The 22275-nt window shown below is 45.0% G+C and overlaps 1 protein-coding gene across 18 annotated transcripts in view; it reads right to left on the bottom strand.

Annotated features, from left to right (window-relative positions):
- The window catches only part of UBR5 (ubiquitin protein ligase E3 component n-recognin 5), a 2064863-nt gene that overhangs the window by 1764253 nt on the left and 278335 nt on the right, over positions 1–22275 (bottom strand). For 9 of the 18 annotated variants that reach the window (XM_086966085.1, XM_086966077.1, XM_086966080.1 and 6 more), the window contains one exon: positions 7470–7663. In XM_086966085.1, coding sequence (XP_086822211.1) covers positions 7470–7663 — 194 coding nt within the window. Of the gene's footprint in view, positions 1–7469; positions 7682–22275 lie in introns of all 18 variants that reach the window. The other 9 variants (XM_086966073.1, XM_086966083.1, XM_086966084.1 and 6 more) reach the window with 1 other exon arrangement.

Here is a 22275-nt window from a genome sequence, read left to right on the forward strand (position 1 = left end):
AATTGAGCCGGGTTAACTTTAACTTTTTCATTGATGAAGAATGTGACAATATGATGATCTGACCAGTCACAGGGTTGGATGGACTCTAGTTGGACAGAGTCCTCTTTGGAGATGATCAGGTCGAGGATAGAGCCTTTCTCGTGGGTCGGGCTGTTGCATATTTGGGTGAGGTTAAGGGCATCGAGGAAATTTTTAAGACTATTTACCACCGTGTCATTGCTATCGTTCCAGTGGAGGTTGAAGTCACCAAGGTATATTTGGGAGAGCTGCCGTCCGGAATTGGTTGGGATCATATCCATGATTTGTTGAGAAAAGGTGAGGTTGTCCCTGGGTGGGTGGTAAATGCTGTGAAGAGAGCATATCTGTTTGCCCTCACTAATTATGTCGAGGCAGATGTATTCCCAGGATGTTGGGGATGGTATGGAGGTGGAATTGGCTTTCCGAACAGAGAAGTTGTTCCTGTAGATGCATGCGATTCCACCACCTATTTTGCCTGATCTGTCGAGCCTGATAATGTGGTAGTTGGGAGGAACCAGAATGTCCATTATGGGTGACGAAGATTCAGTTAGCCAGGTTTCAGTCAGGATGATTAGGTCAAGGTCCAGCGATAAGAGGAGATCAGCAATGGCGGCGGAATGTTTCGAGGCCGATCTGCAGTTGAGGAGAGTGCATTTGAGACGGGGTGTGTTGAGGGTGGTAGAGGGTTCTATAGAGAGAGGGACTTTTCTAAGGTTATTGGGGATGGAGAATCTGCTGTTTAGTGTGGGGGGTCTAAGGGGATTGGAGTGTATCGTGGGAATGGTGAGGTGTGTGGTGGTTGTGTGATTTTGGGGGGCTGGGTCATAGGAGCGGAGAAGGGTGAGTGTGTCGAGGTCAGAAGTAGGGTTGTGGGTGCGACGAGGGCGGTTGTTGCGATTGCGAGCTGGGATTGAGGTCCAGTGTGGGGAGAGTTGAGTGAGAGAGTTAATCGGTAGGGTGGGGGACAAGTTGGGCTGGGAGGTGTAGTTGTGTGAGGGGTTGCAGGGGCGACGAGGGCGGTTGCTGCGAATATGAGCAGGGATTGACGCCCGGTGTGGGGCGTGTTGAGTGAGGGAGTCAGTCGGAGGGGTAGGGGACAAGTTGGAAGGGGAGGTGGAGGTGGGTGAGGGGTGTATGGGGTGTGTGGAGAGTAGTTCTTTGATGATGTGTATGTCTTCTTTGATCTGAATGAGGATGGCCATGATGTTGTCCATCGTGGGGTAGGTGGTGGAGGTGGGGGTGGCAGTCAGAGGTGAATGACTGACCAGGAAACTCGCGTGCAGGTGGGAGAGTGGGCTGGTGTTTGTGCAGGGCTGCGTTGTGTTAGTGTACGGGATGGTGTTAGGGAGGAGAGAGGTTTTGGGCGGGAGGGGTGTGGATGAGCTAGGGAGGAGGTTGGTGGTATGAGTGAGGGCATTAATGGTAGGCGGGGGGATCAAGGTGTAGGCTGGGAGACATAGTAGTGGTGGGGGTGCAGGAAAGGTAATGGGGGCTGAGAGTAGGAGGGGAAATGGGATTGGAGATGGTCCTGTTGTGGGGAGGGGGAATTAAATTAAGAGAGGAGGTGTGTTCTGCGTAGTTAGTTAGAGGGTAATGGGGACTGAGAATGGGGGGGGATAAAGGGAGCGATTTGTCGATGTGTGTGTCGTTCTGGTGCTGAACTAGGTTAGGTGTGTTGTGGGTGGGAGCTGTGCTGTCAGGGGTGAGAGGAGTGTTAATGACAGCTGTAGGTGTGAGAGGAGTGTTGATGGTATGTGTGGAGGTCCGAGGGTTGGTAGAAGGAGTGGGGGTGTGAGTGGTGTATGAGGGGGAGCGATCTGTCTGTGTTTGAGGCGTGTGTGGCAGCTGCCTGGTGCTGAACTGGGATAGAGGGGTTGTGGGTGGGAGATGAGAGGTCACGGGTGGTAGGTGTGTCCTTGATTGAGGAGTATCTAGTGGCTAACTGGCGCTGAGATAGGTTAGAAGGGTTGTGGGTGGTGGGAGCTGTGAGGTCATGGTTGGTGGGGCTGGAGGAGAAATGAGTGTTGGTCCGCGAATTGGAGAGGTGATCTTTGAAAGTGGGGAACAGGTTGTCTAGTAGTTCCAGGTTCCTGTCTGTGGATTGAGATAGGACAATCCTGTTATTGTAAATAGTGATGGTGGCTCTGCCTGGAAAGAGTTGGGATGGTGTGATGGAGAGAGTTAGGCTGTGAGCGGATTTCCTGGTGGAGGAGACGGTGAGTAAGGTGAGGAACACTTTTCTCCATTGAGCTCTGCCTGTGGTGTGGAAGATGATATCGGTGTTCAGTGATCCATTGACCGGTGAGAAGTAGGTGTCAGCAAAGGGGGTTTCAGGGTGTGACCTAAGGAAGTTGTGTTTAAAGCGTTTAGCGGCTTTTTTGGTGAGTGTCGGTGGGTAGTTGATTTTATATGTGTGATTGCCATGTTGGGATGGTGGTTTAGGTGGGTATGGGAGAATGCACTATAGTGGTACACTTGTGCAGAAAAACAAATACATACAGTAAATTACAAAGTACAAAAGTGGCACTAGTGATCAACCAGCATAACCCAAATATACGAGTGTGCAGAAAAACAAATACATACAGTAAGTTACAAAGTACAACAGTGGCACTAGTGATCAACCAGCATAACCAAAGTATAAGAGTGCGCAGTAGAGCAAATACATACAGTAGGTTACAAAGTACAAAAGTGGCACTAGTGATCAACCCGCATAACCAAAATATAAGAGGTAGCTGTTGGTGTAATCCAGGAATAAAAAGTGAAATGGGTGCAGCTTACAGGAATAGAAAGAGATGGGCGCAGCTTACAAAAAAATGTATATAAATATGTGAGGTAGCGATCAGTGCAGTACAAGAATAAAAAGTGGGATGGGTGTAGCTTATAATAATGTACAGTATACACTTAGAAGTATAATATTAAAGATATACCGGTCCAAAATACCGGTGCAAACAAAAGGCAGCATGAGAAAGCATAAAGCAGCTTGGCAGCTAATGAAGCAGGAGAGGAAGAATTGGAGGTGTTGCCCGTAAGCTAGGTTCCTGAAATATCCTCTGAATTTTGTATATTGGTGGGGAAACTGTTTAGTCAGCATCAACAGCATCAAAGGCCATGCAGTGGTGCAACTATACATGAAATGCTAAGCCAAAACAGTATTTTCTCCAAAGAGCCTACAGCTGAAGGGCAAGTCAATAAGGGACACATACATGACTCCAGAACACTCAATTTAAAACATCTATGTTGTGCTATCTCAGCATGACACTGGTGACAATAGCTTTGCTGATTCAGTGAATAGTGTCCAGGCCAGTTCTGAGTACATAGTTGCTCAGCCCAAACACATAAATTACTTCACATTGGTAACGCTCCTTCTGGTGGATACTCAATCTAAACAGCAGATTCACCTTGTGAATACCTTCAGGCGCCAGACTGGATACAGGGATTTCACAGCAATATACTAGCCCGCTGGAAAGTGGTGTAGTGCAGCTTTGCGTAGGGTCTGTTACACCCTGGAAGACGACCATATAACCAACACCTCCACATGTCAACATAAGTTTCTTTCGGATAGCTGTCTGTACTGTCAGACAGGGAGCTCTAGTAATTGGATTATGCCAGTGTGCAGATCTCTAATTGGAATCTTTTTAGTATGGACCAGAGGAGTCCACTCCATAGAATGGAGAGGATGGAGGGTGAGGGAGGAATATACAGTTAGATATAGTATCACCAAGAATGAGCATTACCGAAGGTAAGTAACTTGTTGTTCTGTCCGACGTGTAAAGGTGTAACAACTTTTGGGTGGAACAAGTCCTTGGCACCAACTTCTCAGAAAAGAAGGTGGTGTATGCTTGCTGGACAGAAGGACTTGCAGCTTGTTCATGCAACGACCTGATGTGATTGCAATGAGAAACACCATTTTGAATCTGAGCAAGCTAGGAGGACAGCTGTGCATCGGCCCAAATGGGGTGCACATCAAGAAGGTGAGAACCACATTGAGGTCCCACAAGGACATCACATAGGATTTTTCGCTGAAACATATGGGCCAGCCCTTTAAAAAAACATCACAGCAGGTGATTTAAACAAGGAAGGCTACTCTGAAAAGGCAGAAAGTTTGATAGGGGCACCAAATAACCTTTAAACTGTTGCCACAGTAAGGTCTTGTGAGGCTAGAGACCAGAAGAGAGGAAAGTCAGATAACTGGGCCTGTAACAGATAACTGGGCCTGTAACGGTTGGATGTGCCAGGAAGAACACCAAACCCCAAACAAGAGTCCTGCATAGATGTCATAGTAGAGTGAGGCCTGGCTGCCAAAATCACATTCACTGCTTCAGGAGGGAGATCGAAGGCAGTCAACTTTTGATACTCAGTCTCCAAAAGAGGTGGTGTAAGTTGTTCAGGCTCGTATGCAGGACCTTGTTCTACTGTTGAGACCGGAGATCCCGTCAAAGAAGCAGACAAATCTGAAGACAAATTCTCATGGCCAGAAGTTCTGGGTATAATACTCTGCTGGCCCAATCCAGACCCACTAGGATGACTTGGGCTCAGTCGTTCCTGATTTTTTTCATACCTTTGAGCAGGAGAGGTAGAGGCAGGAGGGCATTCAGGAGTCCAATGCTCTCGGCAGTGTTGAAAAGATCGAGCAAGGGTTTCCCCTTTTGTTAAAAAACAACCTGTAACAGCTCTGAGTGTAGCAACCATTTGTGGTCCACTAGGGGAATGGTTCTTAACCTTTTGACTTTTGTGAACCACCACAATTATTATTGGAATCTAGGATTGGGTCATTATTGGAATCCGGGAACACCAAACTAAGCAATTTCGATGATTTGAACAACAAAACAATGCACAAAATTAAGGGAGCAAGCATTAATCAAACACACATTTTTCTTCGGTATCTACATGGACTTCTTTAATCTATTATATATTTTCTAGGATTTTGCGGACCCCCAGAGGTCCCCGGACCACAGGTTAAGAATCAATGTGCTAGGCAATGCCAGCTGCGTTCGTCCGCCATGGCATTTAAAGGCCCTTGCAAGTGCTATACAATAATGGAGATGGCCTAAAGACCGAGCCAAGACTAAGACACTCTGAGATCCAGGTCAAGGGTTGAAACATCAGACTATCCCAAATGTCTTGGACTTGTAGAACACCATATCCAGGATGGCACCATTTAATGGGAGACTCTGTGAAGGAGATATTAATGGAGAGTCCCAGAGATGTCAAGAGACAGGTCTTTTGGAGGTGGTCCATGCCTGTGTGTGGCAAGTCCACCTTCAACTACCAGTCATCGAGGTAGGGAAAGACTGATAATTCCCAACCTCAGTAGATGAGCTGCAACCATCAACAGCACTTTCGTGAACACCCGAGAGGCACTAGTAAAGCCAAAAATGGATTACAAAGAATGGAAAAGGCCAGTTGCCTTCTTGGAGCCGCAGGCAGTGTCTTTGGGACTATAGGACGGGGATATGAAAATAGCTGTTCAGGCGTAGCACCGAAGCACAACACTGGTACAAACTACTGTACCCAGTCAGTAGTGTACCTGACCTAATCACATGTTGCTGCATCTTGTCCATTCAGAATGACCCGTTATAGGTTGGCACGAAAATCATCTGGGACCACTGGCAAATGTCAGCCACCATATCCCACAATGCAAATGAAGAGCATCCCAGGTGTCACCCTGAATTTGTGATGAGATCATGTGCTTTCCAAAGATCTGCTGCATCGTCCCCGATGGGCTCAGGAACTAGAGTTGGATTAGTTCCAATGTGGTGAATCCATCACATGTGCAACTTTGAGGTGGTCCTTGGCATCCACGAAAATTCGAGTTTCCATATTGGCTCTTAAAAGGGACAGATGAAAGTTCTCTTCAAGATGGTCTAGCAGCGAAAACTGGCTGCACACACAGAGCATCTATGTACAGAGAGCTCTAGTGACACTTGATGCAGAATTAATGACATGGTTTCAACAGCCTAAAAATAAGACTGCTTTAAACCTAGAAATTGTCAAACTTTATGTAACCATTATTATATGACCTCACCCAGACTATGTTCACCATTCTGTTTTTATCAATGTCTGAATCCTCACCCAAATAAAAGACAAAAACAACCCAAAAATGAAGTGAATGCCTGGGACGCTGTAGATTAGGTGACGGAGGAAGCCCTGGTCATCACCAACATGGGGAAAACTCCTAATTTCTACTTTTCTGGCCAGAAGCTGGATGTGAGAAGTATGAAACAGGTGAATTATTAAATATTCCTGCTGGAAACACCAGGTCTGAACTTATGTTTTTAATAAAAAATAAATAATCCCTATTGGAAGCAATAGATCAGCAAAACCAGGCCAACAGTAGTGTACATTATATAGTTGTGTAATTTCGTGTAGAACACTTAAGGCGCACAATAATACTACGGCCATCATAACAGTCTGCAGCCAATTATAATTTATACCGCATATATACACACAAGACATACCTGCTACGAGGGTTTTCCATCACCAGTACTGTACAGACATCATATTAAGAGGCATGGATTAACTGAAGACATCAGTCACACACTGCTAGACAACTCTGAGAACCTTAATCTACTCCACAAATGCAGTTCCCAAATATCTATACACTTTATTCGCTTCTTTACATCAGATAAGGACACTCCTAGGATAGTAAAAATGCCTATACCGGCAAATCTCTCCACATGTCTCCTCCTCCAGCCGTACCAGGTCAGGACAACGACACACAACTTCAGATTGGACAACCCAGAACAGTAACCAGCTAAGGAGACTATAATCATAAGAATCACCATAAAGGGACTTGCAGAGGTGTTCAAAGCGGCCATTACATTGGAAACCATAAAACTGCACGTCTCTCTCACTTTATCAATCACCTAGCAGTATTCCATAACACAATAATCACATCTTGGTGGTATTCACTGACATTGAAAAATGTCAACATAGGATCGCAAAACAAAAACATGTTCCAACTACACACCCTACATGGCCAGCTAGCTACCCATGTCATAAGCGCTTCAGTGCCCCACATAGGGGTAGCACGCACTATATAAATGCTCTAATGCAACAATACAACTAACAAACCGGTTAACTTATCAATCAGTTTATTAGTTTAAGCCTGCTTTATGTGAAATCCATGCTGATTATGTGAGAGCTGCCTTTCTCAATTATTAATACTAGTTGTTTAACTAGCAGGAAATGCCTTCACAATAACTCACTGTACCGTTAGCCAATTTTTGAATATAGTGTAATTAAAAGTATGAAAACAAATGGTCCATAAATTATACACACTGTAAATGGCCTTAACAGCAAACCACTGCTTGTTTTTTTGTGTAAAATAATAAGATCATATTGACATAAGAGAATAAAGTGGGTAACATGTTGCTAATAATTAATATGTCCTTGAAGGGAAAAGGTTTACATTTCTGTGGTGCATCATCATTAACTGCATGAGTACATACCTTTTCAGGCCACCACTGTAGTTCTTCTCCCAAGGACACCGGGCTCTGGATGGGAATGGTCTTCTTATCCAAGTTTGGCTCACCTTCTTTGCTTGTAGAACCCCTTTCATTATCGAATGATGCACCGTCAAGCCACCTTCGCTCACGTAAGCGTAGAACAGACTCTCGTTCACGCAAGAGCTCAGAATCTCTCTCTAAGGGAAGAAGGAGAACTGGTATGCAATTGGGTCACACCAGTGGGATAAAAGTAAGCCACTCTCTAGTAAAGACCCTTAACGAAGCAACCAGCAGCAATTAAATCTACTTGCATATTTAGCACATTGCTCTGTATACAAAAAACGCTCACTCAACATTTAAGAGCCAACTGTTTCAAGTCTATGTGCCAATGCATTTTAAGAACTAGAAATGAGCATTAGTAGGTGGGCAAATTACTTTTAATAAAATTCGTTCGAGATGTGCCCATTTCTAGCAGTTTTAGAGAGAAATTGGTATTTAATTATTCTTGGTCTGTTACGCAGTTTAACAGCTGATTTTAAACTTTATACACTGCAAAAACTGCCATTGCTTTGCCAATTATTAGTAGAAACTGCTTTCACAACTAGTTTGCTTTAAATAAGTCAAGAGTTTTTATTAGAGAGGTGAAGTTAAACATATCAAACATTTTACCTTGAGAAGATTGATAAAAATAAAAGAAAAACAACGCTTAATACTCAACTCAGTTAAGCAATAGACACGTTTCAGATCAAATAAAATGTGTACCCAGGTACAAAACTTTTGTGCCCACACTAAATGCATTTTACTGTCTTACTTTATTATCGGAAGGATATCTTATGTGGACTCATTAAGACAATAAAAAAATGAAATAATCACACTATCTTTCCAAGCCTCAGCCCCATTGCGAAAAGAAGAATTACTAGCAGCTGAGATAAAGTTATGTTTATAAAATACTCGAAGAGGATTATTAAGTGATTCAATTAAATTATAGAAGTTTATCACGTCGTCTGTAGCACGCCTACATATTTAAAAAATTGCAGTTAAAAGATATAATAACCACAATGATTTAACGTCAATATAATAGAGAAACTTTTGAAAAGGTTAAAGCTAGACGAATCTAACTAATAAAACAAAAACTGGATTACTATAATCATATGAATGAAACAAATACTAGAGCCTTTTGTTCACAATGGCTCACTAAGCAGAAGTACTTTACCAGACCGAATTTTTACAGCTTAACTTTGTCGATTACTTTGGTTTAAAAATAATTCTTTTGAATATGATATTTATGTTAAAAATAAAACCAGAATGAATAAACGTCCTTTAACGAAGCAAACATACGAGTTTTCAGTTGCGTTCCACAATTCCTTCACACTACAATCATAGCACAAAATGCAGCTTCATTCAGTACAGTAGCCAATGCTTCAAAGTAGTACAAAGTATCTTCCAAAGTCTTTCATTGACACCTGCAATTCTCAGAAAGCTATCCATCTCAGACTACCCCATCTACCTAAACAAACATCACAGAGCAGAAAGGAAGGTGGCACTAAGAAGTTCCATCTATTTAACAGAACACGGAAAGGGCAAGAAAAATATCGAAATCAATGAATCAAAAGCCTAGCGCAAGGAGATTGGACTCCCATAACTTGCGGTCTTTCTAAAAAATCTCACGAAAACATTTTCATGAGCTACACCAATAACGGAACTCTCCCTTTCAGACAAAATATATAATTACCCCTTATGCTGTATTCTAACCCGTTATCTTTGAAGCAATAAGCTGCCAGTGTATGTGTGTACAATATACTAAAATATGCAATACTGGAAAGTAACCAAGCAACTATTAAAGTATTAATCGGTACATGTCTCAATTGTAAACTAAGCACAGTGGCCCTTCATAGCTCTTAATCTTGTATTTTAAATCAACTCTAGGCATTTATTTTCTGTTTTCAAGTATATTGATAAAGCGAATGTATTTAGCGTGGCGTACGACGAGCAGCCATAAAAAAAAAAACAGGTTGGATACCATGCTTGTTAAATGCAAAGCAAGTGTGCTAATGAAAAGACAAGATGGTCTTTAGGGGTTCCTCATCTGACCTAATGTATGCATCTATATCTGCCTGGATGCATATGTAGGGTAAATGCTTGCAAAGCAAACTGTTTCCAGAAAATAGGTTTACGGTCTTTAAGTAAGGTCAGTAGGAAAACCAGACAACATGGACTGTTTCCAAATAAATATTGGCTGGCCGCGCATATCTCGTGGTGAACAGTTTCCTGCATAATTAGCAGATTAACAGACACAAAATGGAATCAGTTAACCATTTTTGCCCAGATAATATAAACAATCGACTTTAGAAGAGTTTTGGTCAGCAACATGAAAAAAACAAAAAAAAACTTAAATATAACAAACTGTGGGCAGAAAGATTCCTTCTTTGGCGATAAACTGCTCAGTGTACGAATTCACACACATTTTTCAGTACCACCTCTCAAAGCAAGTTACTTTAAGAGGCCACGGATACTTCAGAGCAATTATGCGACCCTTCTTTCTGACTATCTAATGCATTGAATGCTTAAATGTCCCCTAGTGAGATAAGTGTATTATTAATCAAACATACTAGACTGTTCTACCAGGGGGCCTACGTTATGGCAACATGGTATAACGGAAACTAAAGACATGTTTTAGAACAAAATTGGGAAGCAAATAAAATATGAAATGCATGTATACTTGTTTTCTGCATAGTAGGTTTTACACAATTTGGCTGTGGAAAAAAGAATGGGCAGTAGGCAGTGTTCATAAAATGGAGTTTCAGGACCTCCACAAGACAATTATTAATTGGTGGCATATACCAATTTGAATAGATCTGCCGAAAGTTGATTTAAGAAACCTATATGTCTTTAATAGCAATGGGATCTCTTTTTCAATTGTGTTAAAATGTAAAAATAGCTACATAACCCTACAGAATGAGTTGTATAATTGGTCTTAGATCACAATATTCTGCTTTGTCTTTCCTTGCTGCTTAGTTTGCCTTGAATTGCTGCATAATTAAGTCAAACCTGACACACAGTTTGGTCCTCCACTGACGCATAATTCCAGTGGCCCTGTTAAAAAGTAATCATTAAACATATTAAATTGAGACGTGTTGGGGTAAACCTAACCTTTCATAACAAATCATCTCATCCAAAATCAGTTTTTTACATTGCATTGGAATTATTTTAAATAAAGGAATTTTATATTCGGCAAATATCACTTCAACCTGAAATCATTACCTTTGACAATAGCTCAAATGTGCTGCAGGTAATTATCATTAACCTATGCTGGATGCTAGCAAATACAAAACAAACACAATGTAAAATTATCTTCCAACATACATTAAGACAATTAAAGGTTCTCTATTCGATTGTTGTTCTAACTAAAGGGTCGAAGGGTAAATATAATTTCTTATTTTCTAAGATTCTTCTGGTCCTATTTTCTTCTCTACGTATTAAATCACTCCAAATTAGTCCCTGGTTTGCTTGCTCCTCCACATCGCTACCTTTTCACTAGTGTTTAAGACTTTTTACAACAAAAAGTACCTTTCAACCATCCTTTACTTAATGGTTACACCGTATTGACATGTTCTCCATTCCTTTCGTCATTGGTCAGACTTAATGCCAATACCTTAAATAAAGCTGAACCCTCCATTCGGCCTTCAAACCATGTGTTTTAGGCCTGTTTACCATTTCTTGATCTCCTCCTTGCTTACACATTTTCTGCACACAGACTTCTTGATTTTAGAGAATTCCCCCATATATTTCCTTATTCAATATCTGCACACCCTCACAACAGTCACAATCAACTCTACATTTATTTGTAAAATAACCTTGCCATCTTTACTACTGCCAAAATTGTATGTTTACCTGAACTACTACGGAAATCAGCTATTCAGGAGGCATACACTTCCTCAAGGGTGTTTTACGGCTTAAGTGTACAGCAGAGGATGGTTTTGGCCATCTTGAATTTAGTCTAAAAAGCAGATTCTGACTAGTTTAGTGACATACACCCATCAGATGTAGGTACTAACAGGATGGATTAGCCGCAGAGCTAAGTGCCCAAGGGTTACCAGTCCTCACACACAATAACATCGCCAAAATCCAGAATTTAAGGGGCACACAGACACCAGAAAATCAGATTCTATGTGATACCAAGAAGAGACCAGTTTCCATAACCAGGCAGGACAACACAAAGCAAAGCTCTGCACCTGAGGAAGCCACCCTGCCCCACAAGATTTTGACTCAACCAAGGCAAAAGCCCGGTTCCAAAAGAAAGGTGAACCCCCTCTGCCAACTTCAGACTTTACAAGAACTCCCTTGGGCTAGGAGAACTCGTCCCCTGATCTTGGCAGGCAAAAAACGCTAAATCCATGACCTTGAAGTACTGTCCACCGTACCGTCCGGTGTGACTGCTCAAAAGTCACTCGGTGGGTGGCTTCTGGGAACTGCAGTTCCAACCCTCAGCAAGGCTCTGCTTTCTACCAACGTTCCACTGGTCCTCTTGAAGATATCCGTAACTGTAGTACTTGCGGGTACCAAGGCTTGATGGTGGTCAGCCCAGCTACAACATGCTTTAGTCCACCCTTCAATAGAAAGGATCTACCTGCACAAACGACCAATCACTCCTGTGGCTCCATCATAAAGATCATGCATTTGTTTTTGCCCTCTTGGCACGCCTGCAGCACCAGTTACCAAGGATCATGATCATCACCCTGGATAGTCAGAAGAACCTCTGCACTCAAGTCCTCCACGACAGGTAGTTCCAATCTGCCTAGAGGCTCCAGGTCCAAGGCCAGCTCCTTGCTTAAGATCCAAAGGGTTTCACCCAACTCGCCCCACATGTAACTTTTTGATAAGGTAGCCATTTAAAAAACCGCAAGTCTGATTGACAGCTCTGTTTGACAGCTAAAGTGCATCTCTGCAACCCCGCCGCCCTGAGATAGGTACATTTGTGCTAGCAGTTGTGAACTGGTATATGGGACCCCCAAGACATTAACTCTGAGTGGGTTCCATTGAAATTACTCTCAAAGTAACCTATGTGTTTTTCTCATTGACCACAATGTTGATGTTTTACACTGCCCAGTGCTGAATTAAGGCTTGAAAACGTAACTCCGGTTATCCGGTATGAATAAACTGTTTTGGTGTCTAAAAATATATAAAAAGTATTTTTATAAATTAGTTTAGGATTTCTCGAGTCCGGTCAATTGCTTATCGTCCATGTTGGTGATGCGAAATGCTTAACACATGTTCCTCTAAGCTGTCTGTCTGCTCTTTGCCACTCTACCAGGCCCGAGTGAAGGTGCACAAGAGAGTACCTAGGGTCCATCTTTGTATATTGTGCTAGTATTACATGGTAAGGCACCCCTGCCATACCATATTATACTTTCACCTAGCAACAGGTATGAATCCTGACTTCATAGAAAAGCACCAGTTTTTGAGAATAAGCCATACTAATTTGGATCTCCTGGTCAGAAATGCAAATAATAACAGCATAGCAACATACTACTTGTAAAAAAATAAATACATAATTAAAAAAAGAGAGAGAAGACCAAGTAGAAAGGATCATGAAGGGAAAAACAACCAGCATTATTAACAGATGCAGATATCATAGCTAAATAATCTTAAAGAGTTGACATCTAAAACTATAAGTTGAATAGTCAACAAACACTATTTACTCAACCTTTCTTTACACTGTCATGTAGCTTAGCAACCGGCATATGAAAACTATTTGCCAGACTAAGCGCCAAGTTAAAAGAAGCTCTGCAAAGAGGAATAAGAGTCAGCAGAAGAAAGTGTGCTTGTACAAACCTAACATCTTTAAGTTACTCTTTTCTGGGCTTACATCTCATAACAGAGTAAAGCATTTCTGTTCATGGAATAAGGTTTTAGTTGGGAGAACATTTTGCTTATCTTGAGACCCTACCTGTTGGTTAGAATAAATGCACCATTTCAAACTTTAACTTGTCATCTCAAATGCCTGGTGGGCAGGACCATTAGTTCAACTATATTATGTGGGCTAGAAAAGCATGTAAAGCCCTTAGGCATTCACAAACAAATATTTCATTAGAGGACACCCTTTTACCATCGGCCAGAAGGATAATAAGTGACTAAGAGCGGTGTTATGAGTGATGGGTGAAGAAACTAGAACCTCTTAGCAGATAGTCCCTCTTAACGGGCAAAAAAGTGTGCTTTAATTAACATCTGTTCCACTGTAAAACATGCAACTGAGATGTTTTAGGTACTTGGCAAGTGGGGCTCGAAGTTCTATTTTTGACCGAAACAAGGTTCTCTAATTCTTTCCTAGACCTTTCACTTTCGCTGTATCTGTTTAATTTTTTAATATCTGGGTACAGCCTCCAATTAGTCAACTGGCATCTAAATTTATTCAGGGAAGGCCTCCCCAGAGCTTTTGCAGAGTGTTTTGAGGCCCGCCAGAAAGGTTATGCGTTGGGACCAATATTCGGCCTACAGAGACTGCTCTGGTGGGAAAAAATCCCCAAGGTGTGGTCTGATCACTATCTGAACAAGTTCTCTACAAAATTAAACAAAAAGAAAGAAATAGTTTCTGAGCAGCATAAACCCCACCATGACATTTGTCCATCCCTGGGGAAGGCCAGCTACTGCGGATTTCGCTTACTCACTTATCACAATTGATAAGGCTCTTACAGTCGATTCCACAACCAACGACTACAATAATTATGTCCAATGAGTTCATGCAGCCCTAAATGCAGTGCAGCCTTTAAAGAAGAACGCACTACATGAAAGGCATTTGATCCCTTGGTACAATCCCTCCCTAAAAAGAGACCAAGAACACCATAATAGACTTGACAAAATCTGGCATCCGGACTACTCCACTTCCGCCAACTCTGAGTTTAAAAAGTCCTTAAATCACTATAAATGCATGTTAATTACAACTAAAGCTGTATACTATGCTAGTAAGAGCCTAGCAGCTGAAAATGCTTCTGAAGAAATGTGACCTATCCTTAGGACACCCCCGCGCCGCACGGCCACCAGCTATCGCGTGTGCCCCCCACCTGCCGCTGTTCTCAGCCTCGCTGAGCCTTCCTTCCTTCTCCTGGCCACGCCCCCCGCCGCCACTCGTTGCTTGCCGTCTGCCCTTGGCGCTTTATAAAGTGTCATTGTGTGGTACTGTTCTGTAACCTTATTTTTCTTTCTTCCCACGTATTTGTACTGCATTGTAACCCTATTTTCTTACTGTATCTCCGTATTGTATTTTCTCATTGTATCCTCCTCCTGGCCACGCCCCCCCACCGTCACCCGCTGCTTGCCGATTATCCTTGGCGTTTCTGAAAGTGTCTTTGCATTGTACTGTTCTGTAACCTTATTTTCTTTCTTCCCGCGTATTTGTACTGTAATGTAACCCTATTTTCCTTCTGACCATCTGGTTCCTTTGTCCGTGTTGTTGACCCCTTGTGCACTGCCCCCCGCGCCCACCCGCCCCGCTTCCCGCCGGGAGTGTGGACACGCCCCCTTTGTTTCTGTACGCTCCTGCCTCCCAGCTGTTCCTCCTCCCTGCACTTCGCCATAAATGGCAACCGTGCGCACGCGCAGCGTTGACGCGCAGCGGGAGCGCCGATTGTGCGCCGAAGGCGCACCAAAGGTAAGCCCGTCTGCGCCCGTCCGCGCTGGACCGCGCCCAGGGCCCGGACCCCTGGCCCCCACCGAAGGAAGACGACCAGACTGTCCTACGACGCCGCCGAACTCATCGCACTCAACGCCGGCAGACTCCCGGGCTGCTACCAAGCCACCCCGAAACACACTCACGGACCCTTCTGCTGCAACGCCTGCAAGTTCACCTGCATCCGGACCTGCACCACCCCAGCAGCGCCCAAGACCCTGACGAGCAACAGCAGCAGCCACCTGAAATGCATCCTGCTCAACACCCGCTCAGTCCACAGACACGCCGTCGAGCTCTGGAACCTGATCGACACCACAACCCCAGACGCCGCCTTCCTCACGGAAACGTGGATGAACGCCTCCTCAGCGCCCGCCATCGCCATCCCGGACGGCTACAAGATCATCCGGAGGGACCGCGTCAACCAGACAGGAGGTGGCATCGCCATCATCCACAGGAACTCCATCTGCATCACGACCAACACCGACGACACCCTCGTACCCGCCGAGCACCTGCACTTCCAGATCCACATCAGCCCCAAGACCACCCTCAGAGGCACGCTCATCTACAGACCCCCGGGACCACGCACACAATTCAGCGAAGACATCGCCGACTTCATCAGCCCTCCCTTCCGCTGACTACATCCTCCTCGGGGACCTCAACTTCCACCTGGAGAACAACAACGACCGCAACACCACCACCCTGCTGGACAACCTCGGACTCAAGCAACTGGTGACCACCCCCACCCACTACGCCGGACACACACTCGACCCCGTCTTCTCCTCCAGCAAGGACATCGCCTTCAGCCATGCCACCGGACTCCACTGGACGGACCACAGTTGCGTCCACTTCAGCATCAAAAAGATCCACCACCAACAGCAACAGGTCGCACGCAGAAGATGGAACAAGATCACAGCCGACCAGCTCGCAACCTCCCTGAGCAAGAACCCACCCACCAGCGCTACGAACCCCAGCCAAGCGGCCACCAACCTCACAAAGTGGATCAGCGACTGCGCAGACGACTTCGCCCCCATGAGGACCCCGCCCAGCAGACCCGGCAGCAAGAAAGCCCCATGGTTCACCGACGAACTCAAGAACTCGAAGAAGAACTACAGAGCCCTTGAGAAAGGCTGGCGCGGAGACCCAACACTAGACAACATGACTGCCCTCAAGCTCGCCACCCGAAAACACCACCAACTGATCCGCACCACCAAGAAAACTGCATTCAAGGAACGGCTGGACAACAACGCACACAACAGCAAGGAACTCTTCAACATCGTTAAAGAGCTCTCCAACCCCAACGCCGGGAACAACGACATCACCCCTTCGCAAGACCTCTGCAACTCCCTCGCATCCTACTTCCACAACAAGATCGCGGACATACACAACAGCTTCAGCACTCGACCGACGCACGCCACGTCCGAACCACCGCCCCCCACCACCACCCTCCGCGCCTGGACCCCGATCAGCACCGAAGACACCATCCGCACGATGAACTCCATCCACTCCGGATCTCCGACCGACCCTTGCCCTCCCCACGTCTTCAACAAGGCCGATGCTGTCATCGCACCCCACCTGCGAGACATCATCAACACCTCCTTCAACACCGCTACCTTCCCGGAGAACTGGAAGCATGCCGAACTCAGCGCCCTACTCAAGAAGCCATCAGCCGACCCCACCGACCTCAAGAACTACCGACCCATCTCTCTGCTCCCGTTCCCCGCTAAAGTCATCGAGAAGACCGTCAACAAACAGCTGGCCGCCTTCCTCGAGACGAACGGATCCCTCGACCTCTCGCAGTCTGGCTTCCGGGCCAACCACAGCACCGAGACCGCCCTGATCGCAGCCACCGATGACATCCGAGCTCTGCTCGACAACGGAGAAACAGCGGCCCTCATCCTCCTAGACCTCTCCGCGGCCTTCGACACTGTCTGCCACCGTACCCTAGTACAGCACCTCAGAAACGTCGGAATCCAGGAGAAGGCACTGGAGTGGACCATCTCCTTCCTCGCCGGAAGGACACAGAGTCCGCCTCCCCCGTTCAGATCAGAAGCCACCGAAGTCATCTGCGGCGTTCCTCAAGGCTCATCACTCAGCCCAACCCTCTTCAACGTCTACATGAGTCCCCTCGCAGCCATCGCACGCCAGCACAACCTCAACATCATCTCCTACGCCGACGACACCCAGCTGATCCTCTCCCTCACCAACGACCCCGCCAGAGCCAACCTACACGAAGGGATGAAAGAGGTAGCCGAATGGATGAAGAACAGCCACCTGAAACTGAACTCGGACAAGACGGAAGTCCTCATCCTGGGACCCTCACCCTCCGCCTGGGACGACACCTGGTGGCCCCCGGTCTAGGCAGCGCACCCAAACCAACAGACCACGCACGCAACCTGGGCTTCATCCTGGACTCCTCCCTCTCCATGACCAGACAAGTCAACGCCGTCTCCTCGTCGTGCTTCAACATCCTATGCATGCTACGCAAGATCTTCCGGTAGATCCCTACCGAGACCAGGAAGACGGTCACCCAGGCCCTCGTCACCAGCCGACTGGACTACGGCAACTCCCTCTACGCCGGTACCACCGCCAAACTCCAGAAGAGACTCCAGAGGATCCAGAACGCCTCAGCACAACTCATCCTGGACATCCCCCGTCGCAACCACATCTCCGGACACCTGAGAGACCTACACTGGCTCCCGGTCAACAAAAGAATCATCTTCCGTCTCCTCACCCACGCACACAAAGCCCTTCACAACCAAGGACCAGGATACCTCAACAGCCGCCTCAACTTCTACGCTCCCAAACGCCAGCTCCGATCGACCGGCCACGCCCTCGCCGCCGTCCCCCGCATCCGAAGAGCCACCACAGGGGGAAGGTCCTTCTCCTACCTCGCCGGCAGGACCTGGAACTCCCTCCCGACCCACCTCCGCCTGACCCAGGACCACCTCGCCTTCAGGAAGCAGCTCAAGACCTGGCTTTTCGAGCAGTAGCAGACCCCCCCCCCTAGCGCCTTGAGACCCTCCGGGTGAGTAGCGCGCTATACAAATGCTATGATTGATTGATTTATATCAATACGATCCGGGTCCACCGCAAAGTATGCTTTAGCGGCTGCTGAGCATTCACGGGTATTACCAGAAAACATCTCTAACCTATTTCAGGAAAACAATTGTAACCATCTGCAATTCATTCCGACCTGCGACGCAGAACAGGCTGTCAGGTGAGAATGCATTAGTCTATTTCCCACTCCAGGTTCACAGTGTGCCTCAATCCGGGCATTTTAATGTGAGCTTGGTCGATAATTGCGATATTATACTATGCTTTCCCAGTGGGGTCTCTGGGATCAGCGATGTATCGATTGCTCTATATTTGGATCATTTTGCACCACTTGATCTCGAATATGTTTAACTCGATTGCCTGGTCTATTTCATCAGGCTTGCCGCTAGATCTTATCCACCTAATTTGTGGATAGCAGCCAACCCTAAACTTGAAAACCCTTTGCCGGAGGGCTGCAACAGCTATTTAGCTAACACCTTAGTCCAGCCAGACTGACACATCGCTCCTTTATTGAAAAAAAAAAAAAAGAATTATGTAGATAATTCTTCCCTATTCAACTTAAGAATAATCTCTCAACTCCTTCTTGCAATAAAAAGTTTGAAGCATGAGGAGTAAATCTGTTTTTCTTGAACAAAACCAGATTCTTGAGACTGTTCCGACCTGAACACAGAACAGACACTGCTCTGTCTGTCCTGGATGAACGGAGTCTGTTGGCGGACAAGGAAAATCAGGTGGCTTTAGTGCTACTTGATTTGTCTGCCTTCGACAAAGTGTCACATTCTATTAGTTTGTCTAGAATGTCAGCGCCAGCATTGGCGGATCAGCTCACTTGTTGAGCAACACCTGTCTAACGGATAGGAGTCCAGATGTGTACCTTCTCCTTATATCTCACAATTGCATCAGAAAGTCTCTCAGGGTTTGGTGCTGAGCTCTACACAGGTTAATATACATATCTGTCCTCTGGTAAAATTAATAACATTTTTGAGCTCAGTTGCATGCATTTAGAGGAGATACTCAATAATCCCCATAGAGCAATATGGGTCTGCCGTCACCCTCTCTATCCATATTTGTATGCAGTGCTTAATTTGTGATGGTGTTTTTAGGTGTTTTGCACTGGAAGTTATTTAAAAATTACAGCACCTATTATGGGATTACACGGTACAGTGGTGCTGTGCGTCTATTTTCATGCTGAATTTATCAGTGTAGTGTTCCTTTAAAAAAGATTACTCAAGCACATAGATAATGCTAGCACAAGCATTCAGCAGCGTTGGCAGTGCTGTGCTTATTACCAGCGGGAGTGGACTCTCATAGAATGACTACGGCTCTGGCAATCCTGGTTTACAAATTAATCACTGGATGTCTGCTGTTACTTCCTAGTTGATCTCAAAAGCTTAAAAGTTTAATTCTGACAAAACAGAGGTGCTCTGGGTTCAAAGTCTACCTATAGAACCCTTTCCATACAATTTCTAGCCTCCATCTTGGTCTGTGTCTCCTGATCAGTTGAGACCAGTGAGAAACCTGGTTTCTACGTGAAGTCTACTCTCTTTACCAAGACAAGTCAACGCCAGTCGTCCACATGCTACTTATTGTTCGATACTGAGAACAAATCTGCCACTCCTCCAGTGGCAGTTTGCCGCATAGTTGTACAGGCGACCATTTTTAGACTTTGGACTACTGTAGTTCCCTCTTTTTGGGTGTACCTTTGGGCTAGCTGAAGAAGCTCCAACACATTCAAAATAGAGCTGTCAAACTTGCTCTTACGTTTCTTGGCATGAATCTTCCACTGCATTGGCTCCCAGTGGTGGCAAAAAGGATTGCTTTAAAATCGCTCTGCCACATTCAGAGCATTTTATCACATTTACCACTGTACCCAGAAACAGGTTCACATGCTATATACGGTCGCATACACCAGTTCACAATGCTTCTTTTCTGTTTGTACCTACATTAAACTGGATTCGATATGGCAGCAGCACTTTCACGGTAAAGTCGGCCAAATTATGGAGCGCACTTCTGTTAACTTTATGCAGAACACAGGCCATATGTCGCTCTTTAAGAAAGCCCTAAAGACCTGGATAAATGTTCAGTATTTGCATTTTGCTTGTATGATGTAGACCTTTCTCTCAATGCTCGGGCACATGTATAGATAAGCTGTGCGCTGAATAAATACATGCCCATTAATTTCACATCTTCCCAAACAAAATGTATATAGGCACATGCATTTTATGAAGGAATGTGTTTTGAAAAGTAAAGAAATGTAATATCAATGTGAGTAGAGATGTGCTTTACAAACCCAAGAACTAGAAAATAGTTTCTGCTTGGGCAGCTTATTTCTTGCAGACGCCAGATTTCTTATAACGGATGGCAAAGCAACGTTTATGACTGAAGCAGTGCCAACATCTACATGTATTTTGTTGAGATGAGGCTTTTCTGTACCATAAAGATGCATACTGCAGTAGTCTGCTGGGCATGCCACGATACATATTTGCAGTCAGAACAGGTTTAATTGAGAATCTTAGTAACAGTCAAACTAAAAACAAATTCAGCTTGGCTCTCAATTATTATCCAAATTTCAGCTCCTGGAGTTAAACTAATAAAGCCTAAATCACATACTTTTCCCATTCAATTATTTTTTGCCATTACTACTGCATGTATATAAATGACTGAGAAAGTGTACCATTTAGCAACACTTTCAAGTTCATTCATGGTGGTTAAGCCTACATGCTTGAGTTTACAAGGCTTACGGGCTCTGTTTCAGGGTATGCAGAATGGGATGGCCAAAAATGTTGGTGTACAGGATATGGCCAACATGTGTTTCTTCCACTGGGCGGGTGAGGAACCAGTATCTCACTGCTTGAAACCTGGCTAGTTGCTGCGTTCTTTTAGTACTCAACCTTACACTTTACAAAGTAGGATGCCAATACGCTTCACATTAGGAGGCTAAAATGAAAAATAACTGTGGGCTATTTGTTTCCCCTCACTCCTCCCTCTGTACAGTGTACTTCGTTTTGTATTAAAGATGTAAGAGGAAGGGGTTGAGCTTTATACGATAGGATCAAGAGTGTTGCTATGAGAGTAACATTCCATATCCTTAAGCAAACTAGGTAACTCCGATTCAGGCAACAAACAGTATCAGAAGAATCATCTATGTAAGAAAGAAAATTTAGGGTAAAGGTGTACCCTTGGAAATCTTTAACTAAAATAGATTTCTAACTGAAAAGGAATATGCTACTTACCAGTATGCATCTGTTCTTGGCATGTAGGGCTGCTGACATCATATCTGTGCATAGATCGCCGCCTATTATTGGGTCCGGATGATTGCACATTGTTGTCCTGGAAGAGTCTTCGAAGTATCACGAGATAGGTGGCTCCTCCCCTGGACTACAGTGCGCATAGGCATCCTCTCCATCCTCAGATTGTTTTTCGCCATTGTGGCAGAGATGGAGTATAATACAGTAAGTGATGACCAAGCCTGAGAATGATTCCGAGTGCTACAGCTGCGACAGGCACCGAGGAGGAGGGCGGGCGATATGAATGTCAGCTGCCCTACATGCCAAGAACAGATGCATACTGGTAAGTAGCATATTCCGTTCGAGGCATGTGGGCTGCTGAATTCATATCTGTGCATAGAATAAATAGCAGTCTCCCCCTTAGCGGTGGTTGCCCGTGCCAGCTGCAGCAGTCTGAAAAAGAGTCCTGAGAACAGCCTGTCCTACAGCAGCTTGCTGTTTTGAGTGTACATCTACGCAGTAGTGTTTGGTAAATGTATGTATGGTGGTCCATGTGGCTGCTCTACATATATCCTCTAGAGGAATGTTACATAGGAAAGCCATGGATGCCCCTAACTTGCTTGTGGAATGCGCTCTTGGGGGAACTGTTAATGTGCGTTTAGCCTTCTGTTAACAGATCTGTATGCGCTTAACAATCCCTCTGGCTATATGGAAATGGGGTTGCCTTTGTGTTGTGGAGAGAAGGCAACAAACAGTTGCTTAGTTTTCCTGAAATCTTTCATCCTGTCTATGTAATACAGAAAGCTCTTTTAACATCTAGTGTGTGCAGTGCTCGGTCTGCCACTGAATCTGGTTTCGGGAAGAA

This window comes from Lissotriton vulgaris, chromosome 4_1, assembly GCF_964263255.1.
Source record: "Lissotriton vulgaris chromosome 4_1, aLisVul1.2, whole genome shotgun sequence".
Classification (NCBI taxonomy): Eukaryota; Metazoa; Chordata; class Amphibia; order Caudata; family Salamandridae; genus Lissotriton; species Lissotriton vulgaris.